At 60.4% G+C, this 18147-nt stretch overlaps 1 protein-coding gene across 2 annotated transcripts; it reads right to left on the reverse strand.

The window, feature by feature from the left end:
* Window positions 1-96: 96 nt before the first annotated feature.
* On the reverse strand, window positions 97-17647 carry SPDEF (SAM pointed domain containing ETS transcription factor). Of its 2 annotated transcripts, XM_061146479.1 has the most exons (7): window positions 17093-17647; window positions 9339-9479; window positions 7415-7873; window positions 5043-5240; window positions 3358-3405; window positions 3096-3242; window positions 97-1246 (listed from the first exon to the last, which is right to left on the reverse strand). In XM_061146479.1, exons 3-7 carry the CDS (start codon window positions 7848-7850, stop codon window positions 1068-1070), a joined length of 1008 nt encoding a protein of 335 aa, XP_061002462.1. In that variant the 5' UTR covers window positions 7851-7873; window positions 9339-9479; window positions 17093-17647; the 3' UTR covers window positions 97-1067. The 2 variants fall into 2 exon arrangements, with proteins under 2 accessions (XP_061002462.1, XP_061002461.1); XM_061146478.1 differs by lacking the exon at window positions 9339-9479 and having other exon boundaries at window positions 98-1246; window positions 17093-17642.
* Window positions 17648-18147: the final 500 nt, after the last annotated feature.

The following is an 18147-nucleotide window of genomic DNA, read 5'->3' on the forward strand; positions in this document are numbered from 1 at the left end:
TCAGACCCGCCCCCCTCCCATCATGAGCTCTGACCGCTGCTGACACCCCGCTCACAGGGCTCACAGCTTCAGTACCCCTGAGGCCTCAAGAGAGGAACTGCCCCCAAGCCAGCCTCTCTTCCCCCGTTCACTGCAGGGCCGGCTCCCCCGAGGAGGGCTGAAGGCCCCCCTCTCCCACGGCACGGCTGCCTGTCCCAGAGCCCCCAGGTTGGCCCAGCAGCGGCCAGGCTGTGGGTCCCCTCGCAGGAAGGGCAGCCCTCGGCCCCTCCAGGGGGAAGTCCTGACCCCCGACAGAGCACAAGGACAGAAGGATGCCACCACCTCTTCAGTCCCGTGGGAGACCCTCCTCAGCCCTTCCAGCCCCCACTTCCAGCCCACACCAGGCCAGGGGAGACGAGGGCCCCTCCAGCCCCGCATGGGCCTTGAGGACTCCCTGCCTTTCTCCCACTGCTTCCACCCATCAGCTGTCCCTTTCCTGTTAGGCTCCACACAATGCCGCCTCCCCCAGGAAGCCTCCCTTAACCACCCCAGGCCCCTGTGACCACAATGACTTGAGTATGGATGGCTTCCAGGCTGTGCTTCTGGCTCACTGGGACCATATCAGTTCCTTAGGATCTTTATTATCCGTCCCCAGGGCACCCCTGGCTTCCCAACTCCGGGGTCCAGATGTCTCCTGGCACCATGCCAGGCGCAGTGCTGGACGGGCAGCTGAGGGCACTGGAGGGCAAGTGGCTTGGCCAAGTCACTGCCGTTCAGTTGGCTCTGCTCCGGAGCGCCTGGGGTCAGAGGCTGCAACGGAGCGGGGGGACAGCCCTGCCTCCCTCCGTCCTCCGATGGGCTGGCCGTGGAGCAGTCAGGCCCGAGGGGCAAGCACCCCCCACCCTGGGGCTCTCTTCCCAGAGAGCTCACTGACATCTCGGGGAGCGGCGGGCCATCTCCTCCCTGACCTTGAACTCTGGATGTCAGCAGACTGCCCTCTTTCCCAGCTCTGGGCCTGGCCAAGGCAGGGCAGGCAGGAGGGAGGTCTGGCGAGGGCACCTTTCAGGCCCGGGACCCGGTGGCCGTGCTCAGATGGGGTGCACGAACTGGTAGACCAGACGCTGGGAGATGTCGGGCTTGCGGATGATGCCCTTCTTGTAATACTGGCGGATGGAGCGGCTCAGCTTGTCGTAGTTCATGGCGGGGCGGTTCTTGCGGATGCCCCACAGCCGGGCCACCTGCGCGGAGTCCTCGATTTTGAAGATGCCTGGGGCAGCGGGGGGCCCGGGGGGAGCCAGCAGAGCAGGGGGGAGAGAGACCAAGACCAGCAGATCAGCCTCGCAGAGTCAGAGGAGGCGGGGTCGCCCCGGGGCCAGGCTAGGCTGTGGGGCCACAAGACCGTCTACCACGACTGTGCTGAGGGTTAAATCAACATGTGGGGAGGTGTAGCACAGGCCCCGGGAAGTGGGGGATCCTACTGTGGATTCACAGACCTCCTGGGTGCAGGGTGAGCCTGCGGTGGGTGACTCGGGGCCTTGAAGGCCTGGCCCTTGCCAGCGCCAGCTCCTAAACACCCCGCGCTGAAGCCCCTTGTGGGGGGCTCCGGGCTGCGGACACAGCTCGTTTCGCAAGGTCACCTGTGCAGTTCCCCAGCCTGCAAGACCTCTGTGGGATTCGCAGCCACCTCGGCCCCACACAGCCCTTTCTGGCAGGATGAACTGGTAAGAGACGGTGGAAAGAGTGGGTTTGGAATCAAGCCCACCTGTGTTGGAATCCTGGCTCGGCTGTTTTCCAGCTTTAGAAGCTGAGACCCCCTTTTTCCGGTCAGTTAGAGGGTTTGTGGTGACCACTGTCTTGGTGAGTACAGAAAGTCCTTGGAGCAGAGCCTGGGGGAAGGGACTATTACTCACTAATATCCCCAGTTCTCTGTCTGAAGCACCTGGCAAATCCCAGGTCAGCACACCCTCTCCAGGCAGGCTTCCCAGATCACCCCGCCTTCCCTGATCTCCCTGTCCTCTATCGTGGGATGGTCTCCCTGGGGGACCGGCTCACTCTGTCTCAAATCCACACACGAGATCACCACAGCTCGTGCAGGAACTTCCCCACCCCTCCTAAGCCCTCTTCCTTCCTGAGCTCCACACTCAGCCCCAGAGTTGCTCCACTCTGAGGTCCTCCTCAACCTGGGTACAGCTGGTCCCATCACAGCCAGATGCGTTCCGCACACCAGCTCATTTCACTGCTGGTTTTCCTACAAGACTGTAGGTCCCTAGAGGATGGGGTATCGCTGAATCCTCCCCACAGCTCCAGGACACTATGATCCTCCATAAACATTGGCTGAGCAAGTGTGGAACCAGAGGAAGTGCTCAATGAAGGTTTGTTGGATGAATGAATCTAGTGTGTTTCACAAAGACTGGAGTCCAGGTATCCATAGCTACTAACGGCAGAATGGGACCTAGAACCCAGGTTTCTCAGCTTTGGGCCTTTTCCAAAACACACACCCGCACACCATCCAGTCCTGTGCTGTCCAGGGCAGTCACCACTAGCCACCTGTGGCTGTGAGTCCTTGAAAAGTAGCCAGTCTGAACTGAGATGCAGTGTAAGCGTGAAATACACACCAGATTTAAAAGACTTAGTAAAGCATCTCATTAATAATTTTGCAGCGATTATACATTGAGATTAGAAGAATGTATAATATTGGATTAGGCAGACGTATTATTAAAATTAAATGTACCTGTTTTTAAGCATTTTAAACTGTGGCTACTTGAAAATCTAACACTGCCTGTGTGGTTTGCTCTGTATTTCTCTCGGGACACCACTGGCTTCCTCAGTGCAGCTCTGATGTTTTGACGTAGAGACTATGTCCCGTTCTCATCAGAGTTGTACGGCCCTGCTATGTGCCAGGCACGTGGCCGCTGGGGACCTTCAGCAGGCAGAGCCTGGCGGGGGACAGGTGTGGACACAGATTGCACAGACCCTGGGCTGGTCCAATGAGAGTGCGTGTGTGGTATTCAAGGCAAAGGTGGGGGCGGCTGCAGCCCCCTGCCCAGCGCCTGGCAGGACCACAGCTCCCACCCCCTGCCTCGCAGCACCCCCGTCCTGCCCCCAGCACCACTCACCCTTCTCCTTGTTGAGCCACCGGATGAAGCGGCCGTAGCTGTGTGGCTTCAGCAGCAGCTCCTTGAGAAACTGCCAGAGGTGGATGGGCTGCCCGGAGCAGGACGAGTCCACCTCGCTATCCGTCCAGCTCTCCTCGCTGGTTGAGGCTGGGCAGTGAGGAGGTGGTGGTGAGCGGGGAGCCCTGGTCTTCAGTGGCTGCCACCCCATCGCCCCCCAGACCTGAAGCTCTGGCTGCCTGCCTCCCTGCCCTGCCCGACTCACCGCAGAAGTGAATCGCCCCCGGGGACGTCCTCTCTTTCATCCAGGCAGCTGCGGGGCAAGGAGAGGAAGTTGGGACCCCAGAAAGACGCCCCCCCACAAGGGAGGAGGAGGGCATTTGGGTGGAACTGTGGGGTCACAGAAGCCCACCTCCCCCCCCCTCCCCCCCCACCGACCCGGTGGCTCTCTTCCTCCTGCCAATCTGGGAGACAAGCTGCTTACAAAGCTGCTTCCTGGAAGAAAGTTTAGGATTTGGCAGCTGAGAGGGGCCTTCGGCATGCGGCCCCTGGTTCAGAGAGGAGAGCGCATGTTGAGCCCTGCTGGTCACCTGTGAAACGGGCCTGGGAGCACGGATGAGTGGTGATGAGGTCTGCACGGCATCCCGCTCAGAACCCAGCATAACAAAAACACTCCCTGCTCTCCGGCTGCCGAGCTCCCCGCACCCCTCCACCCCCTCCAGCTCCCCACCTGCCTCCCTCCCCAGAAAAAGCAGTGGGAGGCGGAGGCAGGCGCCTTCTGCCCACGCCACCACCCAGTTCTCAGCCTGGCACTGCCCACTGCTCTTGCCAGCCCCTGGCAAGAGGCCTGGGCTGGGGGCTGGACACTGGTCTCTGATCGGACCATAAGAGTGGGACCTGTCCCCTCATTCATCCTGGGCCCCAAGGGGCAGGGCCGCGACTCAGGGAGCAGGGGACACAGGTTTGATCCATGGTTTGGGAAGATCCCACATGCCGCAGGGCAGCTAAGCTGGTGTATCACAGCTACTGAGCCTGCGTGCCCTCGAGCCCGTGCCCTGCAACGAAGAGTAGCCCCACTCGCCACAACGAGAGAAAGCCCACTGGCAGCAGTGACAACCTAGGGCAACGGCAACAACAAAAATTAATAAAAACAAATACATTTTAAAAAAGGGAATTCCCTGGCAGTCCAGTGGTTAGAGCTCTGCGCTTTTGCTGCCAAGGGCCTGGGTTCAATCCCTTGCGGAACTGAGATCTCAAAAGCCATGTAGTCACGCAATTAAAAAAAAAAAAGATTAAAAATAGGTGCGCTGGTCAAACAACGAAGGGTAACAAAGGTCCAAGATACACTGTCCAGGACAAAACAGCGTGATACTCATCCTACTTGTGTTAGGAAAGGGTAGAAGTCACACTTACTTTTGCTTGTATATGCATAGACTTCCTTTGGCAAGGTACCCAAGAAACAGGCAACAGTGGTTGCCTCGAGGGAGGGGGGCTGGGGGCCAGGGGAGGGAAGTGGGAGCGGCATCCCCCAAGGTATACTGTGGTTCACAACAGTTTGTTTTTGAAAAAAATTCTGTACATTTATTGCCTTATTTCTGCTTTAATGAAGTACAACACAAAACAAATACAAAATTTTTACAAGGACAAGGAAGGAGGACTTGGGAGGATCCAGCGTCCTGTGTCCTCACAGTCTACCTTATACTTTTAACTTGCCACATGCTCTGTCCTAGGTTCTGCGGCCTTGATCAGGGTAGGCAGAGGGTCGGGGCTGGAGGGCTCACCCAGGATCCAGGGAGGCAGTGGTCCGTGGGGTCGGGATGCAGAACGGAACCCAGGTGGGCATAAGGGGCTGCTTCCCCCGTAACCCGCGGGCAGGCATCCTGGCCTAACTTCTCCCCTGAGGGCCCGGGCTTGGAGCCTGGGGGTGGGGCGGGGGTGTGCTCCACCGACCTGATTTCCAGATGTCCAGATGGGCGTGCAGCACGTCCCCGCCAAGGGGCGAACGCTGGCGGAACTGCTCCTCCGACATGGCACACAGCTCCTTGCCCCCCAGCTCCTGGAAGGCCTTGCCCACGGGGGGCAGCCGGTACTGGTGTTCCGTCCACAGGAGCCACTTCTGCACGTTGCCGGGGCTCCAGTCTACGGGGTCTGAGCGGGAGACACTCTTTCAGCCCCGGAGTCTGCTTGAAGGCACTGCCCCGGGGGGTCCCCTCTGCCCTGATGGAGCCCCCGTGGGAATCTATGTTCTCCCGGAACGGCCTCCAGGCCAGACAGAGGCTTGAGAGGTTTTGTGGAGGTGGGTACCCAAGAAGAGAGGAGATGAGGGGAAGGATCCAGGGCCCTGAAAGCAAACATGGCTCAGGGCAGGGGAGCCTGGAGCTTCTGTACCTCCATCTCACCTGGACCTCAGCTCCTCCCACGCCCCCCCAGCCCCTCCAAAGGGCCCTTTGGGGAGCCCCAGTGCTGGAGGGGACAGTGACATGATACCAGAGACACCCCAGCTTTTTCCTTTCCCAGATTCCTCTCGCCTGCCCAAAACCCTCAAAGGACCAGAGAAAAACCCAACCAGGGATCGGCCCCACCCGCCGCCGAGGAGGAATCAAGACACAGAGGGGGCTCCTTCCCCGCGTCCAGCACCCGACAAAGGGCTGGCCGTCAGGGCGCCGCTCAGCACACGTGCTCCGTGGGCAAAGGGCAGGGCAGGGGGTGCAAATGGGGCCGAGGCCAGCGGGGTGGGGGCGTCTCTGACTGGGCTCCAGTCGTCTCCGTGGGGAGCCGCCCTGGGGTGAACCCAGCTGCGGGCTCGGACACAATGGGGCCTCCAAGGGAACACCAGGCTCTCAGGGGGTGACCTGCAGACCGACCTGCCCCCACCTAATAAACCCATTTTCCTCCCCAGGGTCAAAGCCATTTGTTTCTGTCCCTATTGTTCACAGGGCAGGGCCCTCCCCAGCCCGGGGCGGGAGCGGGGGCACCGTGGGAAAGCCTCCGGGTGCGGGCTGGTTTGGCCACTGGGGGAGGGGGCCCTAAGCAGGGGCTGCCTCAAGGGGGGCCCCAGCTGAGACTATTGGGGGGCAGGGGCTGGGCCCAGATGACTCCAGGGAGGAGGAGTCGGGCCTGAGGACCTTTCCTGTGTGGGAGGCTCAGACGCCAGGCCTCGAAGGCCAAGGAGATGCATCAGACGCTCCCAAAGCTGGAGAGGCGCCGGTGGGACCGGGAGGGGCCCCAGCAGCCCCTCAACCGGCAGCATCAGCTCCGCAAACACACCCTCCAGGCCCCGGACACACACGCGCTTCACCTCCTGATGGCTCTCCTCCTCAGAGCCCTCACCCCCACCGGACCAGAGACACATTGATCTATTTATCTATGATCTGTTTCGTCACTGTAACGCCAGCTTCATGAGCAGAGGAGCCTTTCTGCTGTGTCCACGTTGAATCCCTTGTATAAGGGATAAGGGCATATTAGGTGACTGTGTTGAGCATCTATTAAGTACCAGGTACCATCCCAGGAGCTGGGGATGTGTGTGCAACCCCATGGACTGTAACTTGTCAGGCTCCTCTGTCCATGGGGATTCTCCAGGCAAGAATACTGGAGTGGGGTTGCCTTGCCCTCCTCCAGGGGATCTTCCCGACCCAGGGACGGAACTGGCATCTCCTGAATTGGTAAGCAGATTCTTTACCGCTGAGCCACAGAGGAAGCAGGAGCTAGTGACATAGCAGTGAAAAAGTGAAAATCCCTGCCCTCGGGGCATGTACCTTCCAGTGAGGGAGACAGTCAGGGAACAAGATAAACATGCAGCATATCTGACGGTAGGAGCCATGAGAGAAATAGAGCAGGTTGGAGGAATAGGAGGGCAGCAGTTTCAGTAGAAGGGTCAGGAAAGGCCTCATCGAGGTGGTACCATTTGAGTCAAGGCCTGAAGGAGGTGAGGGGTGAGCCAAGTAGATATTTGAGGGAAGAGCACTCTGTGATGAGGAACTAGCAAGTGCAAAGGTCCTGGGGTGTGAGTGTTGTGGGGAAGGCAAAGAGGCAGGAGAGTCTGGAGCAGAACAGGCCGGGGACTGTGCACTGATGTGTGAGAGCAGGAGGTGGGCCAGATGGTAGAGCTCGTATTCATTCACCCGGTGCCTGCCACGTGGGGACACCAGGCTGGCACGGCCAGGGTGCAGAGAGGCTGAGAACCTTGGCTCCCAGGCTCGCTGCTGCTGTGTTAGGGACTGGCTGCACGTGGAGAAGCACCAGCATCTCTGGGGGTGACCACGGTGTGCCAGGCAGCACCCTCGTCCCTCCCGGTGGCCTCTGCTGGCAGAGGAGGGGCTCACCTGCCGTGATGTTGAGCAGCTTGCAGGCCGTCTCGATGTCCTTGAGCACCTCGCCCACCACCATGGACTGCACCTGCTCCAGCGAGTGCTCCTCCAGGGTCAGCCCGCCCGGGGCCAGGTCCAGGCTGCCCCCCGGGGCTTGGCTGTCGATGACCGGGCATTGCTCTGGCTCGTCGAGCGGCTCCTCCCGCGCACTGGCCCCGGGGCCCTTGGCCGCCCAGCTGCTGTCCTCGGGGTACAGCATGTCAAAGTAGGAGAGGTAGAAGGTGGGCAGGCCCTGCTCAGGGGTGGCAGGCGGGCTGGGGCTCCAGTCCCGCCGCTCGGGCCCCGTGCCCCCCGCGGCCGCCTTCTCCAGGCCTGTCCGCAGCGCGCTGTCCGGGGGCAGCAGGAGGCGGCCGGGCGGCCCGGGGCTCAGGCCTGGGCTGGCGCTGCCCATGCTACTCGGGCTGGCGGCTGTGTCTACAGAAACAGAACAGGAGGGAGAGTCAGGCCCCGGTTGCTTCCCTGTCCCCGTGGGGGCCGCTAAGCTGGTTATGGAGATGAGGAGCCCAGTGGGCAGCGGCCGGGCCTGGGAGAGAGCTGGGGCTTCCAGGTCACTGGGCAGCTAAGACAGGGCTGGGCAGATGGGCCCTGTGGCTGGGAGGGGACGTGCAGAGCTGCAAACAGACGGCTCCCTCGCTCCCCAGGGAAGTCGGGGTGCTGGGAGCAGTGTATTTTTACACAAGTAACCTGTTTAAAACAATCTCCTGAAGTGCTCGATCTCATTTGGTCCTCACAAAGGAAGGCACAATTAGTTCCATTTGGCAGATGAGCAAACTGGGGCCTGGACAAGGTGGCCGGCCCCCCACCCAGATCCCAGACTGCTGTCCCGTCGATGAAGCTCCTTCTGTGGTGGTGGTGGTGGTTTGGTTGCTAAGTCCTGTCTGACTCGTTGCAATCCCATGGACTGTAGCCCGCCAGGCTCCTCTGTCCATGGGATTCTCCAGGCAAGGATACTGGAGTGGGTTGCCATTTCCTTCTCCAGGGGATCTTCCCAGCCCAGAAATCGAACCCGAGTCTGCTGCACTGCAGACAGATTCCTAATCTTTTCTGCTGGGACAAAGCTTGTTTGTTTTTGTTCTGCCCTTGAAGAGGGTAGGGAAGGGAAAAGGTCACCATGATCTCCCTTGGGCCAGGTGAAGACAGACGGGAGCAAGTGAGGGTGTGGCAGGGAGAAGCCCCTCCCAGGTCAGGCAGGCGGCCCCCTGCCCCTCCCACAAGGGCCGCTTTTGTGAGCTTAGTCTGACTTTTTGTGACCCCATGGACCGTAGCCCACCCGGCTTCTCTGTCCATGGGATTCTCTAGGCAAGAATACTGGCGAATTCTTGACCCAGAGATCGAACCCTGGTCTCCTGCATTGCAGGCAGATTCTTTACCACTGGGCCACCAGGGAAGCCCCGCAGGGTCGTGCGGGGAGTATGGATAAACTCTCAGCCCAACGATGCTGACGTGGCCACCCAGCAACACCCCCACTCAGGGCCAGGCTCCTGCTACCCGCCCCGCCTCGTCCTGCCCTGAAAGGTGCTGCTGTGGCCTCTCCCAGCTCCCGGGGCCCTCTCCTCTCCCCTCACGCCTTAGAGGAACGCGCAGCTCCCCAGGTGGGAGGTGCCCACGCGCACGTTTCTGCGGACCTACACACCCCAGTTTCCTCACGGCTGCAGGGGCTGGAGAGAAGGCCGAGGCCCAAGCGGACAGATGAGGCCCTCGGCAAGCCCACTCCCCCCGGCCCCCCCAAGGCCACCCAGGGGGCACCATTTGGCCTCAATGCGAAGACCCAGAGGCCTCCCTCCCCATCAGTCCCCAGGCTCTGCTGCCCCCGGACCCTTTCCTCTGAGCCCCATATTGGAGGTTTGGGTGAGGCAGGGGACCTGCATTGTGTACGTACAGCAAAGAACTGGGGTCCCTGGGATACTTCCGTGACTTGAGAGTCAAGAATACAGCAGGACAGATGTGGGAGATGACCAACAAATACATGCTCCCCGTAACGCGGTGAGTCATCCTCAAAGGCGGAAAGGAGCAGATAAACCTGATAAGGGCAAGTTCATATGTGTCCTTTCTTGGGGTTATTTATACTTTATACAGTGTTCTCAAAATGTGCCTGCATCCGCACCACTCATAAGGAACTCGAATTTTCAGGCCCACATCAGAGCTACTGAATCAGAAGCTCAGGGTTGGGGAGGAAGGCCCAGCAAGGCATTTCTTTTCTTTTTTTCTGGCCACACCTCACGCTTGTGGAAACTTAGTTCCTTGACCAGGGATTGAACCTGTACCCGCTACAGTGGAAGTTCAGAGTCCTCACCGCTAGATTGCCAGGGAATTCCCAGCAATGAGTCTCAACAGGCCCTTTGATTGTGATGGGGGTTCAAGTTTGAGAACTGGCTTTGAAGGCACCTGGCCAGTATGAGGGGGAGGCTTTACTAGAAGCCCTGTAGACCTCCTCAGCCGCAATGTGCAGGTGGGGTAGAGAAAGAGCCCCATTTGGAAGGTTCTGGCTTCTATACCTAGGGCTGCAGCTAGTGCAGCTGCATGCAACTCAGGAAATAATGCCCTTTCCTCTCTGGGCAGTGCGGCTTGGTGAGTGGAGCCCAAGTGGAACTTCAGCTCCCCTTGTCCCTTACCCTTGTGCAGTACCCAACCTGCCCAACCTGACTTGGCAGCTCTGCTCTTCCTGTGGCACAGAGAATGCCAGCAAGAAAGAAAGGTGTTCCCTTTCATTTCAAATCTCCCTTTCAAGTTCCTTTAAGTGACAAGGAAGGAAATGTTGGGGTGGGGTGGGCAGGGATGGGGGGGGCCAGGATTGCGGGGGACAGAGGGCAGGCTTGGAATTATTTCAAGTCCTTCTGTGCAAACACACGTGTGTGCTGTGAGCCCATGTTATTTACCCAGGCAGAGCCAACAGCCCGCTCTGCCCTGGGTCCCCACCCCAGCCTGTGCCCACACCCTACCTCCCGCGGAGCCCCACCCCTGGAGAGCCCCCTCAACCCCACCCTTCCCTCATCACCCCGCCCCATCCACGTCCCCAGAACTCCCCGACCTGCCACGTTAGGACAGTCCCTGCCAACACCCCGGGCCGTGTGCCAGGGAGACGGAACCTCTTCCAACAGGCAGGAGAAACTGCCTCCCTCACGGCCCTCCTGTTTGCCTGACCTCGGTCACAGGTGGGACGGGGGCACAGAGGCACGAAGGGTCAGTGAGGATGAATGGCTAGGGCGTAGGGGTTAGCATCGGCCAGGCGAGGACATGACGACACATCCCTGACACAGTGGTCAGGCGACTTCGGAGGCCCTCGCCTTCACCCCCTTCCTGAGGGCGCCTTAGTGCTCATCCCTGCGCTGTGGCGCGGAAGTGACGGTGCAGAGAACAAACGACTCAGATGCAGGTCTTCCAGCTCCTGGCCCAGGGATCCTTCACCAGCAGAGACCTCCAGCCTTCTCCTCCACACCCCACATTCCAGCCCCCACCCCCGTCACCTTGCTCCTAAATGCCAAGGAACCTGCTCTCAACCAAGGCTTGGTCCCAGCTCCAACACCTCCCTGGTGAAAAAGAAGTTAATAATTAACCATGCGGCAGGAGGAAAGAGCCCATGGCCTGCAGGTGGGACACAGTGTGGAAGGCTGAGCCCAGCCCAGGGGACTTGGGTTTTCTGGTCAACGAGCCAGGGGCTGGTGTGTCCAGCCTGCAACTCTGGCATCTTCTCCAGGCTCTAGGGCTGGACCCGGGAGGGCAGAGAATGCACGTGGAGTACCTCATGTGTACATGCTACCCTCTGACTACCCATAGGGGCTCAGGCACCCTGCTTTGTGGATGTGGACAGTAAGGCTCAGAGAGGCCGTGCAGCTTGCCTGAGGGCCCCAGCTGGCCTTGGGTGGCCTCTGCTCTTGTACCACGTGCCCTCTGAGGCTCCTGCTCTGGCTGGTCCCATCTCCCCAGGGCCCTGCCCACCTCCTGATTGGCCAGCTTGGTCTTCCAGAGTCCATTCCTGCCTCCTATCCACTCACTCCACTGCACGGTCAAGCTCATTTCCCTCCAACACCCTTTTATCGGGCAGCCCTGGGCTCTAGAACCTCCCATGGCTCCCCACTGCCTGCCCTGCCTGATCCCAGGGGCTGGTGCCCCCCGTCTGAGCACTAGAGCTCAGAGCCCAGGGCGGGAAACAGATTTATTCACTGGTTAGGGGCAGGGTCTGGAGCAAAGCACATATCCAGGCTCTGATGGGAACGGTGTTTCTCCCTCAGATCCTGAGCTGTGGGCGTGACACGGCTATTTTCTCTTGTTTTCATCATCCCCCTGCCCAAAATGCCCTTCCCTTCTCATCACAGTTCAGCTCAAAGTCCTCCGTGGCCGCTCCCTCCTCTGACTTTTCAGCTCTCCCCGTCTGTGCAGTTCAGCCATGAGTACGTTCGTTGGTGATGGTCTCCGCATGGGGACACTGGGAAAATGAGGCTCAGAGAATGGCCAGGAGGTGTCTGTAGTCACACAGCAGCGCCTGGATCACTGCACCCTGGGGTCCTGTGACAAATCCGGGCTCTGTCGAGTCCCGCTCCCTCCCGAAAGCCCAGGCCTGAGGGGCTGCCCGTCTCCTGAGCAATGCCTCCAGCTCCCAAACCTCGAGCTGATCTTTTCTGGATTAAGGCTCAGCGTGTCCTGGTTCCCTCTTGCCCAAGAGGCACTGGCTCTGACTCCAGACAAAGAAGTTTGGTAACAGCTGGTGGAGGCTGAGGCCCAGAGACAGGGCAGACTCACGCGGCTGCAGCCAGAGGGATTACCACCTTGGCCCCTTCTCTCCGCACCTTGTGGTCCCCCAGGAAGACAGAGAGGGGGCAGGGGACAGGGGGACCCAAAGTTAGAGATTTACGGCAGCTGTTTCCTGCCCCTCGGGGCCACCCGGACATTAGAAAGATGCTCAGACAGCTCCTGAAATCACAGCCCAGGGAGTCACCAGGAGGTCTTTACTGAGGCCCTGGGCTGTCATGAGGGCAGAGCCTATCTCTCACATTCTGCTCAGATCTTACTCCCAGTGGGGTTGTGGGGTGGTGGCGGTAAATATGCCTCGAGCCCCCACCTCAATCCTAAGACACAACCTTAGTCTGCCCAGGGCCCAGGACTGCAGGAGGAGAGGGGAGGGACAGGCCTGCCACTCGGCCCAGAATCTCCTCACTCCAGCATCTGGGGGCAGACCACCTCGGGTTTCCCCACCAGTGGCGGCCCTTCCCTCCCTCCATTCCAACCTCTGAGTCCACATGAATGGGTCGGAATGAGGGGGCTTCGGGGGTGCAGCCCCTGGGAGCCATGCAGAGTGGGCAGGGGCCACGTGGGCCTGTCCCCTCAAGTCCCAGGCAGTTGGTCAGCACCTTGGAGAGAAGCCGGGCCTACCTAGGCCAGTGCTCAGGGCCCGCCTGCTGCGGTCTGAAGCCTCCCTGCCTCTGGCCTCAGCCTTCGTGCTCCCCTAGACAGGCCCTTCCTGCCCTGCCTACTGCCCCCGTCCAGCCTCCTCACTGCTCCTGGGACAGCTGCTACACTCCTAGGAAAATGCAGCTCCCTTGCCCTCCGAGACTGCTCTTCAAACCAGCTAGATCCAGGGACTTCTCTGGTGATCTAGTTGCTAGGATTCCCGGCTTTCACTCCTGAGGGCACAGGTTCGATTCCCGGTCAGGGAACTAAGATACCGCACGCCGCACAATGCAGCCAACATAAAGAAAAGAGAGGAATGAGCTGGAAGCAACTAGCAGAAGCAAAACTTCGACTTGGGGAGATTTAACTTGGGGAGCCAGTCCTCAGGCCTGGGGAGACTTGGGAGTAGGGTCAGGGCCAAGCAGCAGGAGGATGGGGGACAGGAAACAAAAAGAGTCGGGGGACATAAGGGAATTGTGATCAGCTCAGATGGTAAAAGTATCTGCTTGCAATGCAGGAGACCTGGGTTCGATTGGGAAGGGGGTCGATTGAAGGGTCGGGAAGATCCCCTGGAGAAGGAGATGGCAACCCACTCCAGTATTCTTGCCTGGAGAATCCCATGGACAGAGAGGAGCCTGGCGGCTTGCAGTCCACAGGGTCACAAAGAGCGACTTCGCTTTCTGCGTTGCCCGCTGTTCCCGTGGGCAGCCAGGAGCCCCCCCCTAGTCACTCCTGCGCGTGGGTATATTAGGCATCCACTTCCTGCCCCCCCGTCCCGCCTCACTGACTCCACTTCCAGCCCTTCCAGGGACAAGGTGAAGGCCAAATAAATAAACTGCTTGGGCTCCCCCCCGCGGTCTCCTCGGGCAGCCAGGATTATTCCCACCTGACAGGCAGGGGCGGTGAGTGCCTGGGGGCATGTGTCCATGGTGATCGGGCAGGGACTGGGAGTCAAGGGTGAGCTCCGCCCTCTTTCCTGCTGAAGTCTTGGCACCTTCTGACTTCTAGGGTCACCCCTGTTGCCTCGCTCAGGCTACCTGCAGGGCCAGCCCCACGGAAGTCACACTGGGGTGTCTGGGTGGCATGGATGCCTGAAGCCTGCAGGTACATGGACCCCCCTCAGCCCCAAGCTCACCCTGTATTTGAGTTTTCTCCAAAGGCATGGGAGGCCTGGAAGGAACTCGAGGCCTCAGCATCTGGAGATGTGGGTTCATAATCTGCTGTTTCCACTGTATCTGAGGCCCTGGGCAGCCCCTGGTCTCCTCGGCCTCAGTCTCCTCCTCTGTTCTTCCAGGAGATAAGTCAGCTCCCAGAGCTCTTCTGGCCCAGACACTGTCTGGAGTCTGTGACCCCATGACCTCCATCGTGCCTGCCAGGCTGACTTGGGTTGGACATCAGAGGCAGGAAGAACTGGTCCCAGCAGCCCTCAGGCCAACTCGCTGCCCTGAGAGCAGAGACCTGGGCCCCACCCCTGCCTAACCCAGGCGGTCACCCCCAGACCCCTCTCCTCAATCCCAGAGCTGGAGCGAAAAGGAAGGGCCCCTTGGATTCTGGCAGTCCCGGAAGGACCTCATCAGCCCTTCCTACAGTCCAGGGAGGGTGCTGGCCCATCTGACTCCCACAGGGTCCCACTCCGGGCCCTGGCCTAGGAGGAGTGACCTGGAGGAGTCTGGAGGCCCGGAGAGGTGGGAGAGGAGAATCTGGCAGGGGGCACCTCCTGGACTGGGAACATGCAAATGAGGCAGGGGAAGGAGCCTGGCATTAAATGTCAGGAAGGGCCCAGGGCAACTCAGCTTGTGCAAAGTTTGCTTTGGGAAGAGTTGCTCCACCTGACAGGCCACTCTCCTGGCCAGGGGTGCAGGGTGGAGCATGGAGCAGGGTGGGGGCGGCGGAGGGTCCCATGCTGCTTGGAGCCCCAAGCCTAGCTCTGGCAGCGGGGCAAGAAACTCAGCTGCATGTCTGTTGAATGGGCTGTTAAGAGCAGGTCTTAAAAGGGTTGTGGAGATTGAGGGGGACAGTGGATGGAAATTCCTTGCGAATTACAATGGGCTGAGCATGCATGAAGGCGGCAGGTGAGGGGACCAGGCTGGAGAAGAAGGAGGGAAAGGGGACAGGGTGAAGAGTGACGGGAACAAAGGAAGAAGCAGGTGGTGATGCTGGATGGAGGGGCAGGGCCAAAGGGTGGAGTCTGGGGGAGAGTTGAGAATGGTGATGGGAGAGGCCTGAACCTTGCCCCAAGGTCAGCCTACTCTCTAGCTGGGTCCAGGGCAGCTGCTGGCTGCACTCACTCCTCCCCGGCCTCTAGGAGGAGCCCAAACCAGAGGCCCCCACTTCCCCTGACCTCAGCCTAGGAGACCAGACTGGGAAACCACACAAGTTTCACAAAGCGCTAAATCCCGCCAGCCAGCCTGCCTCCACCAACTCCTACACAGCCTTCAAAACCCCACTCCAGGTTGCTTCTTCCACAAAGCTTCCTTTCAGAGGAGGCCACCTTGTCTAACCTGCTGCAAGCTCAGGGAGTCAGAGGGACTTGCCTGGGGTGACACCTTGCGGGTTCTGACCTGCCCCTTCTTGCCCTCCGCCAGAGGGCCCTGTCCCCAGTTACACTCAGGCTGCACCATAGTCGCTCAGCACACAGCTGTGCTCTTGTCTGTTGCAGGGTTATTCCCTTTATGGCTGCAACCACCTCCGTGGCAGGAAGTGGGCTCTCCTGGTTCCTCCACTCACTGCCAGGCTCACACTTTCTGAGCACTGATTGAGCACCTACTGAGTTCCACCCTATTTCCTCAGGCTCGGTTGACAAGAGACGTTTTGCGTAATCCAGAGGCTTGTGGCAACCCGGTAGCACAGCATCTGCCAAACCGTTTTATAATCAGAAACACAATAACCAAGTCCGGCAGGGCCTGAGTTCTCAGCTCTGGGCCCCTCATGGTGCCTATTAGGCTCTCAAAGGGGCAGGTGGCTCCTGACCCCATGATAGACCACCTCCTCCACACCCCAACCTCCCAGGAGCTCTGAATTCTGAATTTTGGGGGAGCCCTGAGCAGCTGGGGGGGAGTCCCTGGCTCCGGCCCTCCCCCCATTGGACCGGGGTGAGCAGACTGGCTGGCTGAGCTGAGCCCTGGCGTGGGCACCCCGTCTGATGGGTAATCTCCTGCCTGCCACCTGGGGCCTGGGGCAGCCCCAGCGCCTGTTTGCTCTGTTACTCAGCCGAGCAGCTGGGGAGATGGTTGCTTTCCTGGGGATGGCCGTGAAGCTCTTTATTGGGGAGGTAGGGGCAGGAAGTGAGGCCAAGTCCCAGGCCTGGCTAAAGAGGAGCAGAAAGGCCATGGCTGTCAGGCAGGGGCTAGCCCGCTTGAGGCCTGAGTGCGGGCTGCTGGGTGGGCCCAGCTGGAGGGGAGAGGGGCCCCGGGCTAGCTCAGGGCACTGCCCCCACCCCGCATGCACACGTGCACACATGCACACACACCTTGTCCGATTCCAGGGCAGGCTCCAGCCACCGAGACCCTTCAGCCCTCCACGCTGTCACCCCCATCACCCAGTTCCTTCCCCCCCACTGGAGGCACCTGGCAAGTCCTCGAAGGGGGCACCTCCAGGCCCCTGCCCTCACCTGCACTGTTTTCCCCACGTGCCCAGAGGCGCTGTGCCCCCCAGGGACTCAAGGCAATCACTCTGATCCCCTGGTTCCCGTGCGCACCACACCCACCCCCCCACCCAAGCCACTGGGCTCTGGGACTGTAGCCCCTGCTCCAACCCCGGACCCTGGCCCTGACCCGGAGCCTCCAGGCTCCAGCAGGGCCCTGCCCACTCGTGACCAGGCTCTGAGAGACCCTGCCCCTGGCAGAGCAGCCGTGCTGGCAGCCACGGAAAGGCTGCCTGTGTTTAACTAGCCAAGCAGAACCAGTCTGGTCTCGGGCCGAGGCTCCGCACCTGCAGAGCCGCCTCCCCGCAGGCTGGGCAGGGTGGGCTCAGTGCGGAGCTCAGATGGGCTCATCACAGACGTGGGGCACCCCAGGCCGCCCTCCCCAGGCCAGGGGCCTCAACTGGGCCCTGGGGTCAGCCTGGGGGGTGGGGGCAGGCCGGGCAGGCAGTATGCACAGGGATCGGGGGCTTCTGAGGCTGAAGGACCCAGATCAGGGTCATCAACACCTGGGAGCCTGGCATTGAAAGTTCCCTCCACCACCCACCTCCCCAGAGCTGGCAGGGGAAAGCCCCCATGGCCGGGCACTGCCCCCCCACCAGACTTACCCGTTAGCTGCCTGGTGCCCAAAGAGTCGTCCGCGGTGGTGCCAAACTTGGGGGCCAGGGGGAGGCACAGGCAGCTGGGACCACTGCTGGGTCTCAGCCAGGCATCTGGGGCGCCGGTGGTACCAGGGGCCGGCAGGACTGAGGGCGGAGGTGGCACTCGGGTGGGCCGCCGGGGGCCTGGCCACCCTCGACGGGCGGCTCTCTGAGGTCTCAGGGCTGCACGCCCTGTAGGGAGCCCCCCTGCCCCCAGCTCAGGGCCACTTGCTGGCACCGTGGCGAGACCCAGCCAGGGGGGCTTACAAGGGAGGCCGCGGTGGGCTCAGGGGACCGGGTCTGCGGGGCAGTGTGGACACAGGCGGAGTGCAGGAATGTGCTGGGAGGAAGTTAGGCAGCAAGAGATGAAGAGTTGGCTGGGGCCTGATTTCCCATTATAAGTAATCCTTCCTTATTTACCTGAACAAATACGCTCCCTGCTTACCTCAGACCACAGACGGGCTCCTGGTTAACCCTTGCAGGCCTCCCCCTCCTCGCTGGGGGAACCACCCCCTGGCAGCCTGGGAACTCATTCAGTCACTCATTCATGCATTCATTCACTCACTCACTCACTCATTCATTAGTTGATATATCGTTACCGAGTTCATCTTACATGCAAGGTACAGGGGCTATATCGAGTGGGGTCAGCTGAGGGCAGGGGACAGATGAGCAGGCAGCATTAGAAAAAGCCCAGTGGAGGGATGTGGGAGAACGCTGAGAGTGGGCATCTGGCAAAGGAAGTCAGCAAGGGCTTCCTGGAGGAGGCGCTGTCTGGCTCCCCAGGTCAGGGGTGGAGAGAGCTTTGGGGAAAGAGACCCAAGGCTCACAGGCCCGCCCACCCTATGCTCTGCCCCACAGGGCCTGGCGCAGGCCTGTCATAGCTTGGTTCTCAGGAAGGACCAGTAGCTCGCTTTCGCAGGCCCGGAGCGGCAGTCAGCCAGCAACAGCACAGAAGCTCCAGCCCCAGCACCCACCTGGGCTCCTCCAGCTCTGGGAGACCAAGCAAGGCCACGTAGCCAAAC

The sequence above is a fragment of the Dama dama genome, chromosome 7 (genome assembly GCF_033118175.1).
Source record: "Dama dama isolate Ldn47 chromosome 7, ASM3311817v1, whole genome shotgun sequence".
Classification (NCBI taxonomy): Eukaryota; Metazoa; Chordata; class Mammalia; order Artiodactyla; family Cervidae; genus Dama; species Dama dama.

What these genes read in the sequence shown, in the direction of transcription:
- SPDEF (XM_061146479.1), bottom strand. Translation starts at nt 7,850, where the DNA reads ATGGGCAGCGCCAGCCCAGGCCTGAGCCCCGGGCCGCCCGGCCGCCTC. An exon ending in GCTGCTCAACATCACGGCAG is followed by an intron (nt 5,241 to 7,414) that starts GTGAGCCCCTCC and finishes TCTCCCGCTCAG; the next exon opens with ACCCCGTAGACTGGAGCCCC. An exon ending in GTGGCTCAACAAGGAGAAGG is followed by an intron (nt 1,247 to 3,095) that starts GTGAGTGGTGCT and finishes CCGCTGCCCCAG; the next exon opens with GCATCTTCAAAATCGAGGAC.